The 25,395-nt window shown below is 36.7% G+C and overlaps 1 protein-coding gene across 4 annotated transcripts in view; it reads right to left on the bottom strand.

Moving 5' to 3' along the window:
• The window catches only part of LOC150082880 (C-Maf-inducing protein-like), a 451,841-nt gene that overhangs the window by 114,750 nt on the left and 311,696 nt on the right, over positions 1–25,395 (bottom strand). For all 4 annotated transcript variants that reach the window (XM_090377643.1, XM_090377645.1, XM_090377646.1 and 1 more), the window contains exons 4-5: positions 19,034–19,105; positions 3,763–3,852 (exon numbers count right to left, since the gene is read on the bottom strand). In XM_090377643.1, coding sequence (XP_090233769.1) covers positions 3,763–3,852; positions 19,034–19,105 — 162 coding nt within the window. The remainder of the gene's footprint in view (positions 1–3,762; positions 3,853–19,033; positions 19,106–25,395) is intronic.

Raw genomic sequence — 25,395 nt, 5'->3', positions numbered from 1 at the left:
GTGAATTAGTTATGGGTCTGCCCACAGCGTTTTACATGACCATCTGCACGATCGGTTCCAAGGTTGCTGACTCCTTTGCAGAAGCAATGTCGAATGCAATGTTCTCGCCTACTGCTGGATTTGTGTAATGCGGATGTTGAAAACTTTTTTGTTACCAGTATGATCCGGTGACTAAAGACATGTCAAAGCAGTGGAAGCACACCTTCTCCACCTCCCAAAAAAGCAAAGACCACTCCATCTGCGAAGAAGGTGATGTCCGTGTTTTGGGACAGAAAAGGGGTTATCCTAACAGATTACCTACCTAGTGGTTCCATACTTACAGGAGAATACTACAGAAATCTTTTGAAAAAGTTATGCGATCTTTAGAAAGTGTGGAATGTTAACCAAAGGTGTCCGTCTTCTGTCAGACAATGCACCGACTCACACGGCCGTTGCCACCACCAACTTTGTTTCCCGGTGCGGTTTCGAATTACTGCAGCACCCACTCTATTCTCCTGATCTAGCACCGTCAGACTTCTTGTTTCGAGAAATGAAGACAACATTGCGTGGACGCCGCTTTGATTCGTCTCAAGAAGTCATCAATGAAGCGGAATCGTGGTTTCAGGAAAAAACGGCAGACTTTTATGATCAAGGCATTAAATAACTGATCCCACAGATCAGAGAAATGTGTTACTATACATGGAGAGTACATAGAAAAGGATTAAAGTTCCAGTGAAGTTTCACTTTTCTAGGGCTATGATATCTAGGCAAGGGTACGAACTTTTTGATATCCCCTCGTATATACGCGAACATGCCAAAACAGAAAGTGCAACTATCTGTAATATTAGTCTCATATCGAACAAAAGCAAAAGAAGACTGAACATGCTTGGAAACTACAATATGCTGCCGCGTCCAAGGAATGTTTCCTTGAGCAACATGTAATAACTTATCTTTTCTCACAAGACATGTGCTGTATTTATGTTACATTATAAATGTCAACCGGCTCGGCTGACACTTTCCCGTTTGGTCAACGTCAGCAAGAAGGTTACATATGTATGTACGTTATTGGTTTTGTACTACGTAGCAAGCAATTTAATGCAATAATAGTTCTTCCCATTTCTCCCACGCGCATACAAAAAATGCAATCAAATGAAAAAAATAATTTAAAACATTAATATACTACAGAAATGGCAATCGAAAAACAACAAAAACAAATAGGCAGAAACGCACTAAAGAATGCACAGGGAAAAAAAATTCGGAAGCGAGTGTACATTAAATAATTTTGTGCGGAACGTGTAGAGAGCCATTGACGTCATTGTGCAGGGGCTACTGGCACACTGCCAGTATGTTTGTTTCCTTATTTGCACAACCTTCGATGCATTCTTGAAGTCTGGAATTTTCTAACAGAAAACGAAACAAACCAGCGGGGCAAACATACCGGCTATAAAATGAACTTATCGAATGGCGCAAGATAAGAAAGCATTGGTATCGGAAGAATGCCAGTTATTTCATTTAACGCGTTAACAGTAATATAAATTCTACGAGCGGTGGTAGCGCTTTTGTAGGCAGATTTTTCACAGAAAGCTGATGCACACATTTTGGAGAATCCAGAGTTTGATTGACGAGTAGACAGAGTCAAATGCTGTACAGTGAAAATACTCAGCGACCGGAGATTTTGCTATTTTTAAAAAATAAATTATATAAAATCCCAATGACACGTTAAAGTGTTTAAAAACCTCTCGTTTTCTGTGAAATTATCAAATGTGTGATCATACAATATGGCGATCGTTACGATCATCCAAGGGATTAAAAATCTTAACAGATGATAGCCAATCTGAAGATACCCAAATGCAGATATATGGGGTTCATGAATGAAGATTCAGATAAAATTTAACTGAGAAAAACGAGACTTTCTTCCAGCAAAAAGATAATACTGAAGAACTCCGCAATGCTTTAGATATTTTAAAGCATTGTTAAAAACATTTTATTTATTATATATATTTTTTTCAATCTTTCAGCTATCTGTGGTAGTTCAAAGACTGAAATTACGCCTTTGCTTCCTTAATATAGCCAATTTTTCCAATTTCAGCTACAGTCCACCCCCCACACTTGTAATTTTATGAGGGTATATACTAGTTATTAAAATCTCCTTACTGTTCAAGTCAAACTAATTAAAGCAAGAGAATTAAAGTAAATTATATATTGATATCTCTGCCAATTACTAAAAATCCAAAATTAAAGGAATTTGCCACACTGTTCGAACAATTTTACTAACTTCGTATGCGAACTACATCATAATGAGAACGTATTTGCCACAACAAAGCATGCTATGAGGTGACGCCTTCAGCAAGTAACTAACTTTAATTTTCGTGATTATAAGGATGTTGTGCGCTTTTGAAACTGCCTATCCTTTGTGGGTGGAACAGTTGGTATAATCACCGTCCTCCTCCTCACCGGGTGGAAAAGACCTAAGTTCAAATCCAGTCAATGACGCGACGACGTTTTATGAGCCTTTGTCACAACATGGCTGAGTTAGTCGATCCCAGGCAAAGGATGCATGGTCCGTTTCCCCAGAAACTTTGGTTTTTCTTCCAGAAAACAAATCGACCACAGAACACAAGCAATTTACAGACATTATATACGGCGCAATGTGCCCTAAGCGGCTGATGGGCCAAGAAACCTTACAACGAAACTGCCTACGACGACAGTCACGATAACCACCTAATCTTGAATAAATATATACAGAACATCAGTTCTTCAAATTTAAGTTTAAATATACAGATACTTTAAAAAAAAAAGCAAATGACATACAAATAGCATGTGTGTGAGAGAGAGAGAGAGAGAGTAATCTATACTGATAAATGGTACACAACACTTCTCTTGTAACTGCTTTTCACGGCTCATTAGTCCATTCTGAGAACTAGAAACAGAAAACTTTAATATGCATTGCAATTTTCGGCACCATAACATTAAAAGATAACTAAACTGTACCAAAAATACGCATTGCAAACAAGGAAATTAAAGAGTGACCTCTATGTAACAGTGGTGAAACATAATACTCATAAAACACACTTGCTTCTATTACGGGAGCAGGAGGTGATGAATTATTGATTTATAATATTAGACCGAAAATGAGTCGGGGGGGGGGGAGGGGATGGAAAGTGCAGCAAAATTAGTCAGAGTAATTATGCCGCCAAGTTAACGAAGCACAAATAATTTCCTATGACAGGTGGTCAAGGACACGTTCTCTGTGTCAACAGTCTTAGCACGGATAAAACTGCATTAGCTGGACGGTAATTTCAGCTGCTATTCACCGGTATATCGTAGAAGGAAACATGATATGTAAGATGGAGCCGTAGATGACTAGGAATGGGAAGCTGGAGGGGAGAAAGCGGGGCGCTTGATAAACTTAATACTTCAACGGGAAACTAAATCAAGTTCCATAATCTTCATTAAAAGCACTCACAGTATATGTACACGGAAAGAGTGTGCCAAAAGGGTTTAATTTATTTTATACGACAGACAATGAGTACAGACATGGTATCGCACAGCACAGTGTGTAATTTTAAGATTATACAAATCTCAAATTCTTACATCAGGTTGCCTATCCAGACAAAAATATAAAAAATAATTTTTTTTTACAGGAGAAAAAAAAAATTCTGCATCCTTTGGAAACAATTAACTCAGTTTTGTGTTGACAACAATCATCGTACAACTTATCTACAGCAATCCTCTACTTTTATGATCTTGTATCTTGCAACAGAAAGAAAATAATCCACTTACCGACTGCATGAACTCCGAAATGATATCCAGGGGCGATTGGTAGATATATTCATCTTGTAGTGGGGTAGTAAGAGAAAGTTCGATGAGGCTCTGGAAAAAAATACCAAATATTTAAAGCACTCAATTTCATATTAATTTTTTATTCACACTATAAAGAAAGCATCTGATTTTTTTCAATAGTACCACCGTCGTGTAAAAACATTTCAAATTCGAAAGCTTTTCCAGAAACGATTATCCTTATATAAGTATTTTTCATCAATGGAAATTGCTGAAAACGTAACAAGACATTATGAACAGCAAAACCGGTTAGCTGCTGTCGTTGTGTAGGGTTTTAGGAGCCGATTTTGCTCCTAAAACCCTACACAACAACAGCTAATTCATATATTCCTAACCCTAAGACCACATTGCTCCTTATATACTGTTTGTAAATTGCGTGTGTTCCGAGGTCCATTTTCTGTTATCGGGACGAAAAACCCGAGTTTCCGGGAGAAAAACCATGCTACCTCGCCTGAGACCAACTAACTCAAGCCACAGTGTGAAAAAGACCCATAAAAATTCCTCCCGTCATCGACGGGACTCGAACTCGGGTCTTTTCCACAAGGTGTGGGGAGGACGGCGATCCCACCAACTGTGCAACCCACGAGAGCAATCGGTTAGAAGGAGCGAATACTTAAGTTATCCAATTTTCCTCTATTCTCAATATTTATCAAGAGGCAAAATGCTTTCCTTTATTAAAAAAAAACTTTGTTATTTCATAATTTAATGCGCTTGAAATAAAAAGCAATGCGAACATCACACAACTTGTTTCATGGTGATTTCGAACATGGGGAAAAAAGTTTTCCAGCACCTACAGCCTTTGTGAAATTTGTAGTTTCTTTTCATAAAAATAGAGCATACAAAATTAAATATTACTTGTCAAAAAGCAAAATCAATAAATCATCAATAAATGTTTTGAAGATATCTTCCTTCTCTCATGAAAATAATGAGAGAAGGAAGATATTTCGGCACCATAACATCCTATCCATTGTAGGAGATAATACTGCTGTAATAGAAACGTTCTTCCTCTCGCCAAACATAAGCGTCATTTCGTATACAGAAGGAATTCTACATATGAAAGGACATAGCACCATGAAGAAACTAAGACATGGTATATGTTCGAGAGGCTGACGTAGTAGTAGTAGTATGTGATGCAATAAAGCAAGCGTATGAGCTTATTCAGCATCAGCCAAAAAAAAAAAAAAAAACACCACACCTTTCCCTCCAAATGCCTGTCCAGTTCCTCAAATTTATTCAACCTATCAACTTCCACAACGACAGATGGAAGCTTGTTCCAACAATTAACCACCCGCTGGCTAAAGGCAAATTTTCGCACATCTATTCTACATCTGTCTTTTCTTAATTTGAATATATGCCCCCTTAGGTTCGTAATCTGAACAAGTAGAAGGATCCCATCAGAATTCAGCGTGCTCAACCCATTCAAGGCCTTATACACCTCAATCAGATCACCGCTCAGGTGCCTAGTCTCCAGCCACTGCAATTTGCAAAACTTAAGCCTCTCTTGGTAAGAGGATCCCTTCATTCCCCTCACCAACCTTGTTGCCCTTCTCTGTACACGCTCAAGCAAATCGACATCCTTCCTAAAATGAGGCCTCCAGACCCGTACGCAGTACTCAAGGCGTGGCCTGACCATTGCCTTATACAGAGGGACAATCACCTCCTTTTCCCTGCTAGCAAAATTCCTATATATCATTGACAAAAACCCATGACCTGCCCTGGCAGCCTGTCTGCATTGCTCAGAAAACTTCATATCTGACTGCACAATTACTCCCAGGTCTTTTTCATTTTCTACCACCTTAAGTGTAGTACCACACAGTTGGTACTTTTCTCTCGGGTTACTTCTACCCAAATGCAGTACTTTGCATTTGTTAAGGTTAAACTTCAGTTACCACTTCTTAGCCCATCTGCCCAAATTATCTAGATCCTGTTGCAGTAGCACACTACCATTACTGTCATTAACAACCCTGCCACACCATCCCCTCCAAATCTGAAAACTTCGACAATAAGCCTGATATACTATCATCAATATCATTGATAAATATACAAAACAACAGTGGACTCAACACCGAACCCTCTGGGACTCCACTAATAACATTAGTCCACGAAGAGTAGCACCCATTAATTACCACCCTCTGTCTTCTTCCACTTAACCATCCTTTTATGCATTGTAGCAACTTACCCTTAATACCATTCTGCTCCAATTTGTACAATAGTCTTCCATGTGCAACACTGTCAAAAGCTTTCCTGAAATCCAAATATATGATATCAAAATTAATTTTTTGCATCCAGTTCCTTTGTAACTACATCATAATAACCAATCAAATTTGTCACACAAGACTTTCCCCTTAACAAATCCATGTTGTGTCTGAATTATTGCTGCAGTCTTGTCAAGATGATCATGAAATGCATCTTTAACCAGTGACTCCATTATTTTACTAGGAACAGAAGTTAAATTAACTGGTCTGTAATTACTCGTGTCACCCTTCGATCCCCCTTTGTGAATTGGGGATACATTTGCACATCTCCAGTCCGTGGGAAACTCCCCTGAGTCCAAGGATGCTCTCATAATTATGGCTAAGGGTTTGCTTAGTTGCTTCCTTTAATATAACTGGATAGATCCCATCCACCCCAGGTGCCTTTCTTATGTTTAACTTCAACAATTTCTCCTCCACTTTGCTCTCATTTATTACAAAATCATTAAGCACCCTGCTACAATTTGATAACCGTCTGCCATTTTCAAACCTTAATAATTCCTCGTGTGAATGTAGATGCAAAATACTCATTCAGTTTTGTTTGCTATCTGAGTAGGATCATCAACAGTCGAAACAATGATGTGAAGTGGACCAATCAGATTCATCCCCTTCCTTTTAGAGTTTATATAAGTAAAGAAATCCTTGCTGTTTTTCTTAGCATCTTTTGCCAAGGATTTCTCGTAATCTGCTTTCGCCTGCCTAATCTCCTTTGTGACCCGATTACAGACTAGCTTATATCTGCCACAGGCTTCTGAGTCGCTTGATAATTTATATGCATCCCATGCATTTTTCTTCTCTGTTACGAGTCTTATTAGTTCATTTGACAACCATTTAGGCCTAAACCTTGAACAATATTTCTTAATAGGTATGAAACTTTTAGTAGCATCCACGATTAATTCCTTGAATGCTTCCCACTTAGAATTTACTGTTGGTAACATCGTCAGTTGATCACACTGTACAGAATTTAAGAACTGTCGGAGACCACTGTACTTATCTTTACGGAAAAACCCTTTCCTTTATCCCTGATGGTAATTAAATCTTTAAGTAAATCCCACATCAGTACACTGTGATCACTGCCACCTAGTGGTTCCTTTATCTGCAAATTCTTAATACATGAATGATCACTGCTGATAACCAGATCAAGAGTATTACTCTCTCTGGTTGCGATTTACCCAAATCACATGGTGAAAATCTGGTTACCTAAGAACTCACTGAACTTGAAAATCATGGAATGCAAAAAAAGCAGAAGAAAAAAATGTTAGGCTGAAATCCAAAAATTAATAAACTGAGGAATCAGAAATCTTTACCCATTTAGAAGTTGCAGTGGCTATCTTTGCTTAGAAAGATGAAGACAAAGAAAGGAGCAGCAGCAGCAGAGTTAACAGGAATATAAAAAGCGTATGAATGTTGCCAGCTGTATTACCAAGTGCTGTACAAACAGAAGAAAAGTACGTAGATGTTAAGACTATTTTAAACGACTGTATTCACCTCTCAACAATTGTCTGTACTGACATAAATAAAAAAAAAATTAATTTTTTGTATTCTACATTTTTTTTCCATAGTTATAGACCCCATGGTTCCACATTAAATATGCCAACGATCCAGGACGTTTAAATCTTCTCTTATTATTAACGCATCGTATAAATAGAGAATTGTTATTACATACATCATTTAAGCAAAACAGGCAACGTCTATTTCTTTCCATGTTACTTTATTATGCTCTAACAACGGTCATATTTAAATAACGGTTAATAAAAGAGTTATTTATTTTTGAAGGTACGTGTCTATCGTTATAACATGAGTACATGCGAATTCATCATGTTTCGCTTAACGACTTGTTTTCGCTAAATCTGACCCTGTCGTAAAGCGAGATACACCTATACTGTAATTTTTTTTCTTCTTGGGAATCAAAAAACAATTTTGTAAACAGCGTTTAAAAAAAAAAAAAAAAAAAAAAACACTTTACTATAATAAATTTACTATCTCGAAATCGGCAAAAGAAAAACTGACATTCTTGAAGTTTTTTTTTGAAAACTGGAAAAGTAAACCCAAAAATATGACACCCGACGAAGAACATGAACTGTTTTCGTCCAAGACGAAAAACTCCCGAGTTTTAAGAACTCTTTATTGCATACAAAAACGCACATGCCGTACACAATACCCTTCACGGCTACAAGCCAGGGGTTGTGTTTACAATGTGAACATGTAATTGGTAAAAATACACATGTAATAAATTATAAATATAGTAGTATTAATTCATATTTTCCTAACCCTAAGCACCTGCGCCTTTAATTCAAGTTTAAGACGATTTTAGTACTGTACTTCAAACGGTCGACTTATACTTCGGAACATGCAGTAGCTGAGCCCTTACTCGCCTCTCATAATGGGAAGGTGCTCCAACCGAATGGTACCACATCTCTAGTCGTACAATACTTGGCAAGTCTTCCAAATGGAGTGACAATTCAAGTTGAACATTCAAGGTCCCTTGAGTGTTCAGTATGCATCAGTTAATCCCGTGTGATGTCAGTTTTAGTCAGGTTTCGACAATTTATACATCAGGGCAAAATGCAATAGTTTCAAAGTGAATAAACAATTCTTCTCTATTAATATTCAGTTAATTTGAATGTTTCACTAATAAAGTAAAGGAAGTCCTTTTACAGATACCTTTAAGAAGGGTAGTTGAGCAATTATAATTGCATATCGTCCCATCAGTTTAATTACACCTTTCTTAACTGAACTGGAACAAACTTCCAGCAGTCGTTGCGGAAGTTGATAGTTCAAATAAATTCAAGAGCGAATGGATTGATCGAATGGAAAAGTTTTTTTTTTTTTTTTTTTTGGCAGATGCTGTATAAGCTTGCATCATCTGCTAACTATAGTCTTTAATGAGTTTTAAAAGGACTCTTTCATGGATGACCACTATGGTTAATATTGGTTTTAAATAGGACTGTGGGTTACAGTCATCAACTGGATAATATTATTAACAAGTTAAGATGCAAAACAAGATATTGGCTTCCAATGTTTTATTTCCTTTCTGAAAATGAAATTTCTGGTTTCATTTGGTAATTTTATGTCTGATAATTGGAAAGCACATAAGATCCCCTTTCCCAAACAGACTTCTGGCCTATTTTGACCTCAAAATAGACAAGATTTTTTCCTATTCCTTCTAATGTGTTACTTAATAATTTTGATCTTTTTCTGTCGTGTCATGATACGAGGCATAGGAATATAGACCATCTGTAAACTTAAATGCACATTGATTAGATTTGCGCAGGTTGTCTGGTAACTATTCTCAAGTTACGCTAAATGTTCTTAAACTAGTGTATTTAATTATTAGAAATTTGTCATATGCGAGCAATTTCTGTAAATATTTTTTCTGCATATTCCTTCGCTCTCTACGATGAGAGTTTCCTACTAAACTGTTTTCCCCTTGTGCATTAGTGTATCTGGATTACTGTTATTCCTTTATCATTCTACAAATGATTTTTATAGAACGGTATATGGGGAAACGCTACTCATCTCCATGAAATATTCATTTTAACAGCAAGTTAAGTAGGAAGTACTGTACTATATCCCGACTATGATTTATAATTCCCGACTTTTATGCAATGGCACTGGAAGGGAGGAAAATAGTACTTTCTACCTATCTTGCTGTTAAAATGAACATCTGTTATAAATAGTAAATATAAAATCAAAAGAGTATCCTATACAATGCCTAAGCATTCTACACTTTACCGGTAACGTATACACGTAATGCTATTACTTTATTATTATTACTGCATACTATTATCAGTTGCTTCATTTCTGTATTTATAAAGCTCTGAACTGCATTGCTACACCAATCATATCACTCTCTATAATAGGATTTCCCGCTTGACTTCTGAATAATCAAATCAATTTAGGTTATTCGAGGTACGTCGTTTTGCATCCTAATAAAGACAGAAATAATAATATAAAGGACATGGATGAAATAGGGATATGAATGAGCTAAGTGAAGATGTAGAAATAGAGCAGGTGAAGACAGACGTTCCCAAAATTAAAATATAATATTAACCGATAAGCCCAGCTATTCAAGTCTACAAAAGCGAAACGTGCCACTGACCACGGCACTTGAATTTCTGATGTTTCCCTGGTGCACTCCAGTAAGAGAAATAAAAAATAGACTGTTGTTCATAAAATCTACAAGTAGACTTGACGTATCCACGTGTCCTTTCTTCTTTGAAGAAAGCAATCCTATACTTGATACACTCAACAATACTACAAATCAATCTGTTTACAAAACAGCAGTGGGCCGCAAATCATGATTTACGCTCACCGCTTTTTATATCTCACACACAATCCTGACAAAGTTTCGACCATAAAGTCTCGTTACGTTTGTCGAACTGTCTAACGAATCTCACTTACAGAAAGAAAGTTGTTTTTTTTTTTTTTTTTATTCTTTTTCGACACAGATTTGTCTCTTTCACAAAGGGCTTCGCCGTGCTGGGTTATTTAGATGGCGTCAAAACAACTCAGACCGTGAGAAGTGTAAGGTACCCGTAAATTGCATGCATTCCAAAGTTGATTTGTCCGTTTGCGCGATGAAACTACTGGGGTGTTGGGACCTAATGTTTCATCTAAGCTAGACTAATTGAATTCTGCTGGAAAAGTCAAATTTCTCGTGTTGTAAGGATTACTAAACTATGGTTGGGTAGCCGGGCCAGACTCTTGAATCCTCTCTATAATATGTGTTCATTCTATCATAACCTATGTTGCAGCTGCTTGGGGTTGTAAAGCCATAAACATGACTATTAGATGACACCTAATTTCAATGCAAAGGTCTGTTTGTACGGTTTTTACAGGTTTCGACATGCAGACTGTTTGTTGACCTTGTGCTGATTAAATATAAATATATACTTGAATACGGAACAAAAAAAAAATATAAGGAATATTTTTGGGGTTCGTGCATGTACTGACCCTCAAATTGAATATAAACCACACATGGTAGTCAGTAAGCAGAAATTTTTGCTTAAATCGAATTTGGCAATAAAAGGTGGAATACGGTATATCTACTTCAGGTATCATATTCAAATTGTTAAATGGAGCGGCTGCTGGCTGTAATGTGCCATTGAGCTATGGAATTGCCTCAGTAAGGCTAAAAATATAAAAGTAAATACCTTTTTGTATTTATTGCTGATTTATATTTATTTTGTTTATAGCTGATTATATGTTATATAAACCATTCGTCAGTCAACAGGCTAGAACGACATACTACTCAAACTAGCTCTCGTAAGTTATATGTAGAAAATAACCGACTTATAGCACAGCTTGGAGTTCTCCTAAAAGTTGAATGATGGCTATATCCTGCAGAGAAAAATTTGCTACAGTTTAGTCTCGCGTTCTTTTGTTAGTGTTTATTTACAAAAAGAAAATTATTTTAAAAAATAATAATAAACCTTTATTTCGGTGTCATACTATGATTAACTTGAAATTAAACGATTACGCAGAACCTCTAACTAGTTTAAATATTGTGGAAAAGCAATGTTCTAATGAAATTTATTTATTTTTATTTTGGCACTACCAATTGAAATCAGCAGTGGCCGATACTGGTAATGAGGCCATGGCCTAACTTCAGTTTAGTTTATTATTTTTTTTTTTTTACTAGTAGCGGACCTTTAATAAATAATTGAAGGTTTTATTAGCGTATCAGCGACTTAGGCTATACTGCGCCAAAACCAAGTCATATAAAATAACGGATTAATATTTCAGTGACCTAAGGAATTAGGTCACTACGTCAAGCCGTTGGGCCCCTAATGGGTACCATTAGGGGCCCAACGGCTAAAGGGTCAGAAGAACAACGGTACATGACATTACACTTAAATATCCATACATTTTTAAGTCTCTGGCCTTTACAGCGTACTGTAACACACGACAACGTATACTACGCGGAGATGGGGGAACCCCCCGGTGCCGTTAGACCCTAAACACACTTTACTACGTCAAGAAGAATAGTACAAAATAGTAATAAGTTTATAAAACAGCAACTCTTCAATACGTGTAAAAATATTTACAAATTTTAAATAACTAAAAACAGCTGATAAATTTGCATTGTCAGACAAAATCTGAGTGAGTATACGAGTACTGTATAAGCCTCAGTCAGATGGCTAAAAGCAGTAAAATATAAACGATGTTCGTGCCTATAAAGTGTACACTCGGCTAAAAGGGTGTCACATTGCTCACACATAGGTGAGTCGTTAGCCCACAGGAGGAAGTTAATTGAACTGCTGATTAATTGATAAATACGTGAGGTATGCAGCGAAGCATCACGTTTACAACAAAAAAAAAATAATAATAATAAAATAAAATAATAATAAAAAAAAAAATAAAAAATAAATATATATATATATACAGTAATACCCCGAAGTTACGCGATAGGTGGGTCCGACGAAAAGCGCGTAAGTCGAATTCGCGTAAGTCGGGGTAAAACTTTGTATATAAATACATATAAATTTTGCTTAATTGGGACCAAGGACTAACGAAAACACTAGTTTAGAAGAAAAATATTAATAAAATTGCAGTTCTTTATACATATTAATACAAAATATGTATTAAAAAAAAACAAATGACTTACGTAAAAAAGTTATTTCGATGTCGATGGCTTCATAAAATCTAACAAATTCGTCTGACGACACAGCGCGTTCTTTTTTTCACGCAGAATTCCTTCGTAGCAAGCTAATAATTTTTTTATTCCTTGCTTTGTAGCTATAACGCGTTCTTCGTTGGAGTCTATGTTTTCTAAAATTTTTAAGCCCTTTACAGTAAATTGAGCCCTTTTCAATTTTCAACCTGTCAAGTTTGCAATTGTCATGTGCTTTTCGCCGTTGCTTCATTTAGGCCTGTAGCACGTGCAATATCACATGGTCTTTCATTTCGCTCAAAGCGTTCCACAATTTCATATTTTTTCTCTATCGACAGAGGTGGACTGGCCATAAGCCTTACCGGGGAAACCCCGGTGGGCCTGTGTGATTTTGGCCATAAACCATAGTATGAGGCCACTATAAATTTTCCCGGGTAAGAATTTTTGACCCAGTCCGCCTCTGTTTATCGATAATTGCTTTTCTTTTTCTCTCTGAATCTGCAGTGTCTTCACCAGGACGCTTCCTTTTCACACCTTTTAATTAAGTATTTTACTCATTTTTAGGGAATAAAGCACAATTACAAAACGAGGAGGCACGCTTGATACGCATAAACAAAGCTGCGCGCACGTAGCAACTGAATAAACAACACCATAAAGGCAGAGATACACAATTAACACCTCACATTTCTAGGGGTTACTACCATAAAACAATAAAAATCCAGTTGCGTTTCTGCTAGTGAAATCTGTTATAAACTGGTAGTAAACTCGATCTAATTGCATTTGCGATTATACCGATAGCTGGAATTGTGTTGGTTTTTACGTTATTATTATTATTTATTTTTGTTATTTTTGTGCTTTTGTATGGGCGGCTCCTAGAACAGAAGTTCATCTCCGCCTCGTTGCTCTGTTCAGTTTTTATAGACTCTGTAAGGGTAAGGCCGGTGTGTGTCTTATAAAAATAAATAATATTTTTTTTTTTTTTTTTTCCAAACCGAATCCACACAGGAATATCCCAGATTGGATGAAGATAGATGAAAAGGAAGGGGAGAGAGGGAAAAAAAAAAAAAAAAAAGCTTTTCATCCCGCACGGGAGAAAGTGATAGGAAAGAAAAACTGTGTTTGTGAGCTTATGTGTGTGTGTTCTGTAGCGTGATGTTGTGTTTTGGCCTATTGGCTACCTGGAAGGAGTGAGCACCTGGACGGTTCCTCCAGGTACTCGTCCCTAGCAGAAGAAGGGCAAGGCCTCCCCTACTATCTGCACGCCCTCCTCCCTGGGGAAGAGTTCCCAGGGAAGAAAGAAAAACTTGTATAAGATGAAGAGAGGGAAGGAGTAAAGAGGAGAAGGACTGTTCCGGCCCAGGAAAGTCCCAGTCCAGGATGGATAGCTAGAACAACAACGCAAACAAATAAATAAATAAATAAATAAATAATAATAATAAAAAAAAAAAAAAAAAAAATTAGTGTGAGAGAGGAGCTTTCCTGGTCTGGGGAGCCCCAGCCCAGGTCAGAACGCGAAAAAAAAAAAAAAAAAAGAAAAAAAAAAAAAGATTTAAATCCCACAACCTGGTCAAGGAAAGGAATAGAGCCAGGATGTCAGCAAGCAGAATGATGTTAAAAGAAGAAAGAAAAACTTGTATAAGATGAAGAGAGGGAAGGAGTAAAGAGGAGAAGGACTGTTCCGGCCCAGGAAAGTCCCAGTCCAGGATGGATAGCTAGAACAACAACGCAAACAAATAAATAAATAAATAATAATAATAATAAAAAAAAAAAAAAAAAAAAAAAATTAGTGTGAGAGAGGAGCTTTCCTGGTCTGGGGAGCCCCAGCCCAAGTCAGAACGCGAAAAAAAAAAAAAAAAAGATTTAAATCCCACAACCTGGTCAAGGAAAGGAATAGAGCCAGGATGTCAGCAAGCAGAATGATGTTAAAGGGGAAAAAAATAACAAATAAATAAGAAAGAAAAGAAAGAGGGTTTTTTTTTTTTTTTTTTTCCAAATTATCCCACACGGGGTGGATAGGAAAAGGCTATCAGGAGAGTGCTAGGGCTACTAGTGCTAGCTGATTATGAGAAGAAGAGAGAGAGAGAGTAAAAAAAAAAAAAAAAATAATAAAAATAAATAACTAGTTATTGAATTGCAGAAGCTTCTAGGATGATCCTCCTCCTACGCTTGAATACGTCTGCCGCAAAGTGCTGTAGTGCACCTAAGTTCCTTTTGGAATGGACAAGGAGTTCTACTTGGTCAGGAGAAAATCCCAAAATTGCTGCCTGGAGTTGTTGTCTATGGTCCTCGTAGATAGTGCATTCAAATAGTAGATGTTCCCAACTCTCGACAGACCCACAGAAACAGAGGTCAGTATTTAGCAGACCTAGTTGGTGGAGTTTCTGGTTGAGAGATCCATGTCCAGTGACCAGAAAGGATGTTTCCATGCTGATTGAGAACCACTTGTTGACCGCTTTGCTGGTTGCGAATGTGACATCCGGTATAAATTTTTTCGTAACAATGCCTTTTGTGGTCGTGTCCCATCTTGTCTGCCAGTAATTGATTAGCTCGTTATAGCAACGAGCTCTTTCCTGTTTGGTATCACTGTCCAGGTTGAGTTCAATATCCAGTATTTCAGTTGGGATTCTTTTCTTCAGACGGTAGGCAAGTCCTCTATAGATAAGGAATAGATCCAGGGGGATGTTTCCAGATATTACTTGCAATGCTGCAGTTGACACAGTTCTACAAGCACGATGGGTAGCAAGAATAATGCTTCTCTGGATGGAGTTAAGCTTCTGTTTGATTTTGCAATTGGTCGCTCTGTGAAACCATGCTCCTGCAGCATACGTGGCGATAGGTAAGAAAACAGCTTTATAGTATAACTGTAAGGTACGCTTAGAGAGACCCCAGTCTATTATGGTGAAATGTGTTTCCCCTTCACTGATATAAAAAACATAAAAGCAGCAAAGTTGAATTTTGTTCATCTTTCGCTCTCATTCTCCGCCGTCGCACCGTATATCGATAACATATGAAAAACAACCTTGAAGATAGTGGGCGGCAGCGTTGCCAAACGAAAAAAATCAAGAACCGCGTAACTCCGAGTTCGCGTAAGTCGGGGTAGCGTAAGTCGGGGTATTACTGTATATATATATATATATATATATATATATATATATATATAATAAGATACTTCATGAAGGAAATTGATAATAACAGAGAGAATGAGTGAAAATGGGAGTAATACTAAAGGTTCTATTAAATTCGCCTGTTTTGCTGAATTTGCAAATGAATTGAAACCGAAATGATAATAGAAACAGGAAGATAACAGAGGGTTAAATAGAGTTAAATGTAAAGCCATATAGCCGAAAGCTCATATATTTCTTCTTTATTTGTACGCTCTGTGTATACTGTAATAAATTCTTAATGAATCCAGAGCGCGTAGGCCTGTTTCGTTATAGAGTTAAATGTGTTGTGATTTTAGTTCCGTTTTCAAAGTTATATTTTATTTGTTAATTTTTAGCCTTAAATTCTCAATTTGTCAGGCGCGTTTCCATACATGCATAATGAATCTGTCTTCAGTGTCCGTTCGCCCGCATGTAATAACTTTACTCCCAGGATAGGAATTCATGAAATTTTATATTTCACTCATTTAGAACGATTTGTGGGGAAATGATCAAATTTAATTAAAACTGGACCAATAAAAATCCAGCAATTATTATTTTATTATTAACTACTTTTTTCCACACATATTCATATACTGTATACTGCAGCTGAAGCACCGGATATTATGTTCGTTGCCATGCACAGTAACGTAACATTCCTGTTTCGAAAATGTCACTGCTTTTGCTATATTTTTATTATTTTATTTTTTGTTAAAATCGTGAATTATTGCTATTTGCTAACACGCGTGAAATGCAACGCGCTTCATGCATTAACTAACTTGTTTGTATAAGCAAGATACAAAAAAAAAAAAGTGTATAAGACGAATAGCTTTATCTTTGCTACTTGTAGTGTGGCTTTATCATTGTTACCTCTTTGAGAGGAAAATCAGTCCCCTTCCCCCCCAATATGTAACGTGGAAAAAGCACCTCGGTAAGAAATCGCGAGCACCACTATCTCCTTTGGAAATGCTTAGTACACGTGCTTTACCCGTAACTGCTAAATAAAGTGCTGTTTCTCGTATTCTCTGTATCTTGTGAACTCCTCTGACCGTGTAGTCATCCCGGAGTATAAACAGAAAATTTATTTTTTATTTATTCAGTACCCCTACAGAATTTCTTGAATGGAGCAGTGGAGTAGCATTCTGTCTATCTCCCATTGGTTGGCGGAGTTACTGTGAAGGTTGACGAGAATTAAGGCAACTTCAACCTTCCTCCCAGTGTCTTCTTCATCCTATTGTTAAAGCTATTCTTCGCATAATGAAGGCTTCAAATGAAAAAGTGGTCACAAAACTGAAGGGCGGAGTCCGCATAAATTGGGAAAAATTTAACTCGCGGCTAACGGCAACCATTTTTATCTTCTCATTTAAAATCGGTAGCAACCAGCTTGGCGGAAATTAATATATAGAGCTCCATGAAGAGCTTATTAGAAATTGCCTGTTGCGAGTCACACGAATACATCTGAAATGCGGCCTGCTTTGTGAAAAGGCATGCCCTAAATTAGAGATTTAGGAGTACTTCGCAGAATTTAATATTGCACGATATCTTCAAAAGAAATAGGGTGAAAACGGCAATAAATTAAATCACAACAACGGATTTAACAGGGACAGTAACATGTGATATTTCTCCTAGGAGACATCCAGCGGTAATAAATGAAGTTTATTTCCCGCTTTTGAATAAAAGAATGCGGAAAAATCATACCCATTAATTTAATAACAGATTTTATGGAACCCTGTTGCCTGCTTCGTACTGCTGAATCTCTTAATGGTCCTCTTAATACAGAGAAAACGCAAATGAAACGAGATTGCGATAAAGAAAAGTTGAATTTTAAAATACCTTTGGGTATAGCACACGTACAAAACCCTCCTCGATGGAGGTTCTCCAATTTCATATGGGAAAAGTAAGCATTGCACACGACACATACGATTGAAGCAACACCCAGCATCACGTTGTTGAGGGTACCCTCATGTTCAGATGCGATTATAGAAACGTGCAGGACTACGCGCATTTGAGTACCACCAAAAACTGGACACTTATTTCACGAAAGGGAAATATTTATTTCAAAGATACATTTTAATAATAAAGGGCAGAACACGCTTTTGTATGACATTTTTAATTAATGACGAAGTCAAGTTTGAAATAATCACTTGTCTGCGAACAGAATGCGCACACATACTAGCTTTCCTTCAGTAACACTTGCCATTATTCTGATCGTACTGGTTATTTCCGTCCACATTTCTTTTAATGATTGCACAGGTTAGTGTACTGTGCTAGAAAAACTAGTTTTAAACAACAATATCTTTAAAAAGTCTTAAAGTGTATCGCATTCTCTTCTCCCTCCCCCCATATCTCTGTACATTGGTACTTTCGAAAATTCCTATTTCCTCTACGCCCCTCTTTTTCCTAGTATTCCCCTGCCTACAACGCTAAAGCGATAGATGTTTATCTACTTCTTTATACTGTATATAAATCCATCTGTCACTGTCTTATCTAACTTCTTTTGTCGTTGTTTTTAATCCATCTACTCGAAAATATTTTTGTAATGGATGCCTTTCTAAATGCAACATTACTTTTCTCAGAGCGTTTTCGATATGTATCCTGCTTTTTTTTTCCCCTCCTCAACAAACGCGTTCCACGATTTCCAAGAAAGATAGTTTATTTCTCTTGAGAATAAGACCATCAGCCAACGATAAATATGAATTTTAATATACTGTACGTGTTTTCTTTTTGTTAACAGCTGTCCGATAAGATAACACTTAAGATCACTTGTACACTTATTCCCAGCATACAGAACAACGTGACTGATAAAAAAGAAACATCCACATTCCTATCACACGTGTTAATGTTATCTTGATAAACTGTATGTACTCACAACCAAAATAAAATACAACTTTCCTTGTGCACGTAGAGATTCCCCTCCCGTTAATTATTTGTTTTTATCAAAACTCTTTCCTCCTAAAAAAATAAATAAAAATCAAAACTGAAATAAAAGATGCAAGAAAACATCTTGGGACTAATAAAAATTGCACACTCAGTACTGCTTTTTTTTTTTTTCTTTTGCTGGTAATAAAGCGTACATTTGACCGAATTAAGTTTGTAGAGCAGAGAAAATTCAAATAGAGTGCCAAAAGCAACGATGAAACTTAACTGTTTGTTCTTTGTCATACCATACCACTAACACCATTCCTAAAATTTTAAAATTCATTTACCTTTAGTTCTTTAAGTAGCACTTCCGGTCGCCGTGTATTTACAAGTAATTTCCTGTACTTAAGGATGCTTCTCTGAAATGCAAAACAGCTTATTAAAGTTTCGTATTTATGGGAATAAGAAATCAATACAAACTGATATTTTAAAAATCATTGAAATTTTCACTTCAATAAGTGGCAAGATACAAACTAAAAAATATAGGGAGAGATGATATCATCAGGGTCGGAGTAAAGACAATGAGTCGAGCATCACCCGACGTCATTCAGATTAGCACCGGCCCTGTGTACCAGTAGGTAGATAATCCAGGAAATTACTATCTTCATAAATAAAATGCATAACATTTATATGGAAAACACTCAGAAATACTTAATCTTCCTCAGTTCAGCATGTAGGAAGAATTTGTTGTTGTTCTTATTTGGTTTTTTAGGAGCATTGCTAATGCTCCTAAAAAACCAAATATGCGGTGGTCATTCCCTGACCTTTCCGCATCCTCCGTATTTGGTGGTGACGGGCTCGAACCCCGGTCTAATCAAGAATCGTGTGTTACACACTGCTGTAGGAAGAACTGATGAGGATTAAATATTCAGAAATCAATCCTACAGCATCATGTGTCTAAAGGAGGAACATTTCGAGGATATCGCAGCAAATCCACACACAGTCACCCAGGTTTGCCAAATTTTTGAGTATCGCGTTAGACATTGCAGTAGGCCATACAATTTCGTGGTTCCTCAGCACATTAAAAACATCTCGCATTATTCCCAATATTTATAAACGCATAAAATTTAGAGGAAAGTATTAACAGCAATAAAAGCAAACGCTCCTCCAAACGTCTGGAAATTATTAATTATTTTTCAGATCGATCATAAACATAACGAATGAATTACTATTTCATTCATGCACAGAAAACTAATAATTACACGCTGTAAATATAGTTCCGGTACAACAGAACGTAGATACCACATAAAAAATATTAATAACTGGTACTGAAGCACTATGTCAATAATAAACTTGTTTTATGTTAAACCCATTCTGACGAATGGGTTTTATAACGAAGTAGTAATCGAAAAACATTTATTTTTTTATAACGAAGTAGTAATCGATTACTACTACTCTTTATATTGAAAGCTGGAGCACGTGTAGTAAACAACATTGGCTTGATTAATGACATGCCTTAGTATAGCAATGCATGCATATTGTTAATCCATCCTGGTTACAGGTTATCTTGATCAGTTAGTGATACCATGTTTTTCACAGCTCTGAGGAACATGGGCCGTACATTCACCAAAGCAGCGATTTCCAAATATTCGTAGTGGCACCCGGATGGAAACTAAATGAAGGACTGGGTTTGGTACTCTGACCAGTGATTAGGAACCATGTCTTGGAAAAAGCAATAAAGTCGACGCTCACTTCTCATTGCTCTAGTCATCGACCACATCATCTCTTCTCAGCGATGGAAAGCAGTTCCACAACTACCAATCAGCTCGCAACATTTAAAATGGTCCACTTGCACTCATTAACAACACAGTTGGATCTGACGTTTCTAAATGTATCCTGAGCTTATGAAAATGTTAATGCGGTCGCCATCGGGCAAATTCTTAGGGCATACTGTATTTTCATATTGATAGGAATTTAACTGAAATGCTACTGAAGGCCATGTCAAAGAGGATATTAAAGGCGAGCTATAACTGAGCAAAAGCTGAAATTAGACTAAATTCTGGCATTCCGCCAGCAAGCGTTCTCTGTCTCTTTTTGCGGCTGCATTTTAACTGAATCTATAACATTTTCGCATATGCAGACAATCTAAAAGTTTGTATACATTCAGATCAAAAGATTCTTCAGAAGGAAGCCAGACCAAACATTCAAAACTGTGGAAAATTACTTAAGAGAATTAAATCTAAAAATCAACACACAAAAGTCGGCACTAATAACATTTACACAAACTAAGAAGCCAACTATCTTCCAAGCAACAATCAATAGAGAGCTTGTTAAGGTTTCCCACCCTACGGACATAGGCCTTTTTGGGACTTGAAACTGTCTTTCAACAAGCATATAGAGGAATTAAACAGAAACTTATACAATCAAACAAGAAGTGACAAATCTGACGAAGCCCAGTTGATAATTACATACATGGAGGTGTCTTTACCAGGTTGTTATGTATATCGCATTTATATGGTCATCAGCCCAACTAAACAAATTAAGAAGATCTCGGTAGAGGAGTACATGATCAAGTGGGTTCAGACTGATGAGTTGAGCGGCCATGGGCCAACATAGAATTCATTTTCATGTTTATGAAACCACTCAGCAACCTGCTGGGTGTTATCTGGATAAGTAGTCCTTGTGAAGGGGTGTCAGTGACAATTTAAAAAAAAAGCCATGAAAACAGTCCCCAAATCATAATACCACCGCCTTCAGCCTGCCGAACACCAAAATTACATTCAGGTGGCATGACCTCGTGGTGCTTTCTCCAAATACGGAGACGTCCACCAGTATAACAGAGATGGAAACGGGGTTCATCACACTAGGCGACAGATTTTCGCATGTCGGTGGTCCAGTGTTGACGTGCCCATTGCTTGTGCTTCGCAATGAGCATGGGTACCAGTGATATCTGTTGACTGCCATAGCCTATGCGAGCTAATGTTCGGCGCATAGTCCTTGTGAATATTGGTCTTGCTATTCATACGCTGTACTGGGTTGATAGATGGGCGACTATGCTGCTTGCTTGCTTACTCGTATGCGCATCGGCAACTGAGGTCATATTGCGCTGTATATAAAGTCTAAGTTGCGTGTATTCTATGGTCGACTTTGTTTGCTGGACGAAAAATTCAAGTTTCCAAGAGAGAGAGAGAGATCATGCCACCATCGCCTGAGACCGATCAACTCAACCACGTTAGTGAGAAAGGCCCATAAAACGTTCTCGCGTCATTGATGGGATTCGAACTCGGGTCTTTTCCATCCGGCGTGGGGGGAGGACAGTGATTTACCCACTGTGCTATCCACAAGGGCGCCACTAGGCTGCGTCACGAGACGAGACACACGACGCTTATCCACAAATAATACCACGTTCGAAGTCGAACGTGGAATTATTTGTGGATCTCGACGGAAAGATCCATTGTTCCTCGCAGGCACTCAAAAACAGATCGCCACGTCTGCGAACTACGTCTGCCTTATCAGCTGTTCCCTATTCTGATCCTTCATTCTATTCATTCCTACCCAGGGGGATGTTGCTAATGTAAAGCCGACTCAGAGTATAGAGTACCCAATTATTTAGGAATTCGCACATAGCTTACAAATTCATTTTTTGTAAATGTTGGTAACCAGCTAGTGGAACTTCGCATCACGTCTGACACGCGACATTCATTTACGCTAGATTTTGTTCAAAATGAACTGGCGGTGCTCTAAGAGAACGTTCCTCTGTAAACAATTACTAACACATTACGGGACACCCCTTTTCACTAGGAACATGACATGGTATCTGAAAATGATCCTAACTGATCTTCAAAGTTCGGCTAGTCTAAATAAATTAAAAATCTCTGGCACAAACGAAGATGGTTTTTAAAGGGAAGACATCTACCAAATGTTAAAATCAACGGAAAACAAATACTTGTACCACAAATATAATATTTAGGAGTTATCATTGACGATGGGCTTAACTTTATACCTCACATTCAGATAATCGAAATAAAATTAAAAACTTTACTGTTAGACTTTTGAGATCTGAATGGGTCTCAGCAAAAAGACATTTGCCGTTGTACTACAAAGTCATGTTTATACTTAGTCTCTTTTGTGCTTCTTAGACGTGGTTTTCAAAAGCAATTAATGTCAAGACGAAAGCAAAATTACTTTCTATACAGTTTATCACGTTTCTTGAAATTCTACAAGCCTGATAGAACTGTTTCTTCAGCCACGTTGCAGATTCTTGCTGAACATATATACTACTTATAGTGGGATATGTTTCCGATTAAGGCAGGCTGTTCCTACAACCATATTGTGTATTGAGCGTAATCCTGCAGCTGATATAAATAAAGAGAAATCTCGCATTTGGAACGAGCTTGTAAATATCTGGCAGACTCGTTGGGATGCCAGCCCTACTGGACAAGTCACCTGTTTATTTCTCCCCGAAGTCTCTTTTACACCAATAAAGCAGTTTCCATTGGTTCTGTAAGAGTACACTCTTACAAATAAAGTGTATTATTTTGTATCTGAAACAAATTCCCGAAGGGCAGCGAAATTTGTGAATTATTAATAAGGTTTAATAATAATGAATTATAAATAGGGAAATAAAAATGTGGTAAATTTAAATAACAAGTAGTACAAAGAGGGCGAACTGAGGAATGTGTTGGGAACGGAAGAAAATCCCTGATGGACAGAAAACAGAGTCATCGCTTTCTCACATAGTTAAGTGATTTAAAACAATGAGTGTCAGAAGGGATGAGTTGAATCTGAATTCAGTTGAATTCCCTTCTAACACAGCACGCAATGTGACCTGTTATAATGCACTTGAGGACAGGACCGCGCCAACCCTGTGTTCGACGAACAAGGGCGGCCAAATCCAAGGGAGGCCGAAATGATGTAGAATCTAAGGATAATTTGAATAAAGAAAATACAAATAAAGAAATTCTTGCCATAATAAACTTTTTAAAAATGATTAGATGGTGAACCTGTAACTGATTCTTCATTCACGTATTAAACTCCTCTGACCGTGTCAGAGGAGTTTAATACGTGAGTCGTCATCCTGGAGTATAAACAGAAAATTTTATTTATATTAGTAGTTGAGAGCCCATTATACAGTATTACCTCGTTTAACGATAGGAACGCGTTCGCTAAGACAATTGGAACAAATTTAGGGGAATTACTCGTTCGTACCTAGTCGCCACCAACTAAAAAGTTTTGTCACTTACTTTATAGCAAGTATCGCTTACAGAGGTACAGTATATTATAATTAGATTTGCAAATTTAAATGAAGTTAACAAAAAAGTAGATATAGGAGAACACTAAGTTTTTCCCCTATAACAAATTAGACGGGAGAAGGGTTAAGTACAAATTAGGCATTAATATCAAGGCCTAATGAATTAGGCCTTGATATTAATGATATGCGCGGGAAAGGTTATGACAAAGGAGCTAACATGAGAGGCAAAATAAAGGTTTGCAAAGAAAAAAAAAAAAAACACTTTTAAATATCAACCACAGTGCTTTTTTTTTTTTTTTGGTATATTGCACTACACATAGTCTCAACTTGGTGGTCAATGATGCTGCCAAAATTAATTTTGAAACAGTAGTTTTTTTTTTTTTTTTAACTCGGTTCAAGAATTTATATTTTTTTCTTCGTCCACGCAACGTTGGGACGTTTTAAAAAAATGTTTCGAAATTACTTTTAAAACTAGTAAGCGTATAGAGGTAATAAGGCCATTAAGACAAAAAAACTGGCGAAATTTGATGCCTTTTAGAAATAATGGAAGATAAGATTGTAAATCGCGACACTAGTCAAAATATTTAGCCTAGAAATTAAAATAATTTAAATTTATATGTTCAATAGTAATTTGGTACGAAATATTAAATAATGTCAATGCATTAAGTAAAACAATGCAAAATCGAATAAAAGTTCTTGGCTTGATCAATTAAATAATTTATCTAATTACTTAAAGTAATGATATGGTAGTGGATTTTAGAGTTTTTAAATGAATCAAAACAGTTAGCAGAAATATTGGAAACCGAAACTAAGTTTCCTGATGTCTCTCTTATACGTCGACGTAAAAAGAAAATTCAATTTGAATCATTTGATTATGAAAATCCAGATGAAGGATAAACGATGCAAAGGTAAATTAATTTATTTTTAAATACTAGACAACAATAAATTCTCTTAAAGACAGGTTTGATTTATTAAGAACACAGTGATGATGTCAATTTTTTTTATGACATACATAATTTAAATCATGTAACCAATCAACAAATTCTAAAATTTTGTAAAGATTTGCAAAATAAATTAACAGACTACATCAAGAACGAAAAGGATATCGATGCCATTGACATGACCGACGAATTAAAAGTACTTAAAAATATTTTAAAACCAAATTTGGGAGTAACAGAAGTATTAGAGTATATTTTCGAAAATAATTTTTGCACCACTCTTTCAAACGCAGTGGTTGTTCTAAGAATACTTCTTACATTGCCAGTGAGTGTAGCTACAGGGAAAGATCATTTTCCAAATTAAAAATAATTAAATTATCTTCGTAGTACATGTCCCAAGACAGATTGGATAATTTAGCACTAGTCTCGAACACGATTTAGCTGAAAGTTTAGATATGCTTTAAAAAAAAAAAAAGTTAATATTGTGATAAAATTTTCAGAAGTGAAAGCCCGAAAAGTT

This window comes from Mastigoproctus giganteus, chromosome 7 (assembly GCF_048544385.1).
Source record: "Mastigoproctus giganteus isolate SK-2022 chromosome 7, ASM4854438v1, whole genome shotgun sequence".
Lineage (NCBI taxonomy): Eukaryota > Metazoa > Arthropoda > Arachnida > Uropygi > Thelyphonidae > Mastigoproctus > Mastigoproctus giganteus.
This window is presented reverse-complemented; position numbering and strand designations above follow the sequence as displayed.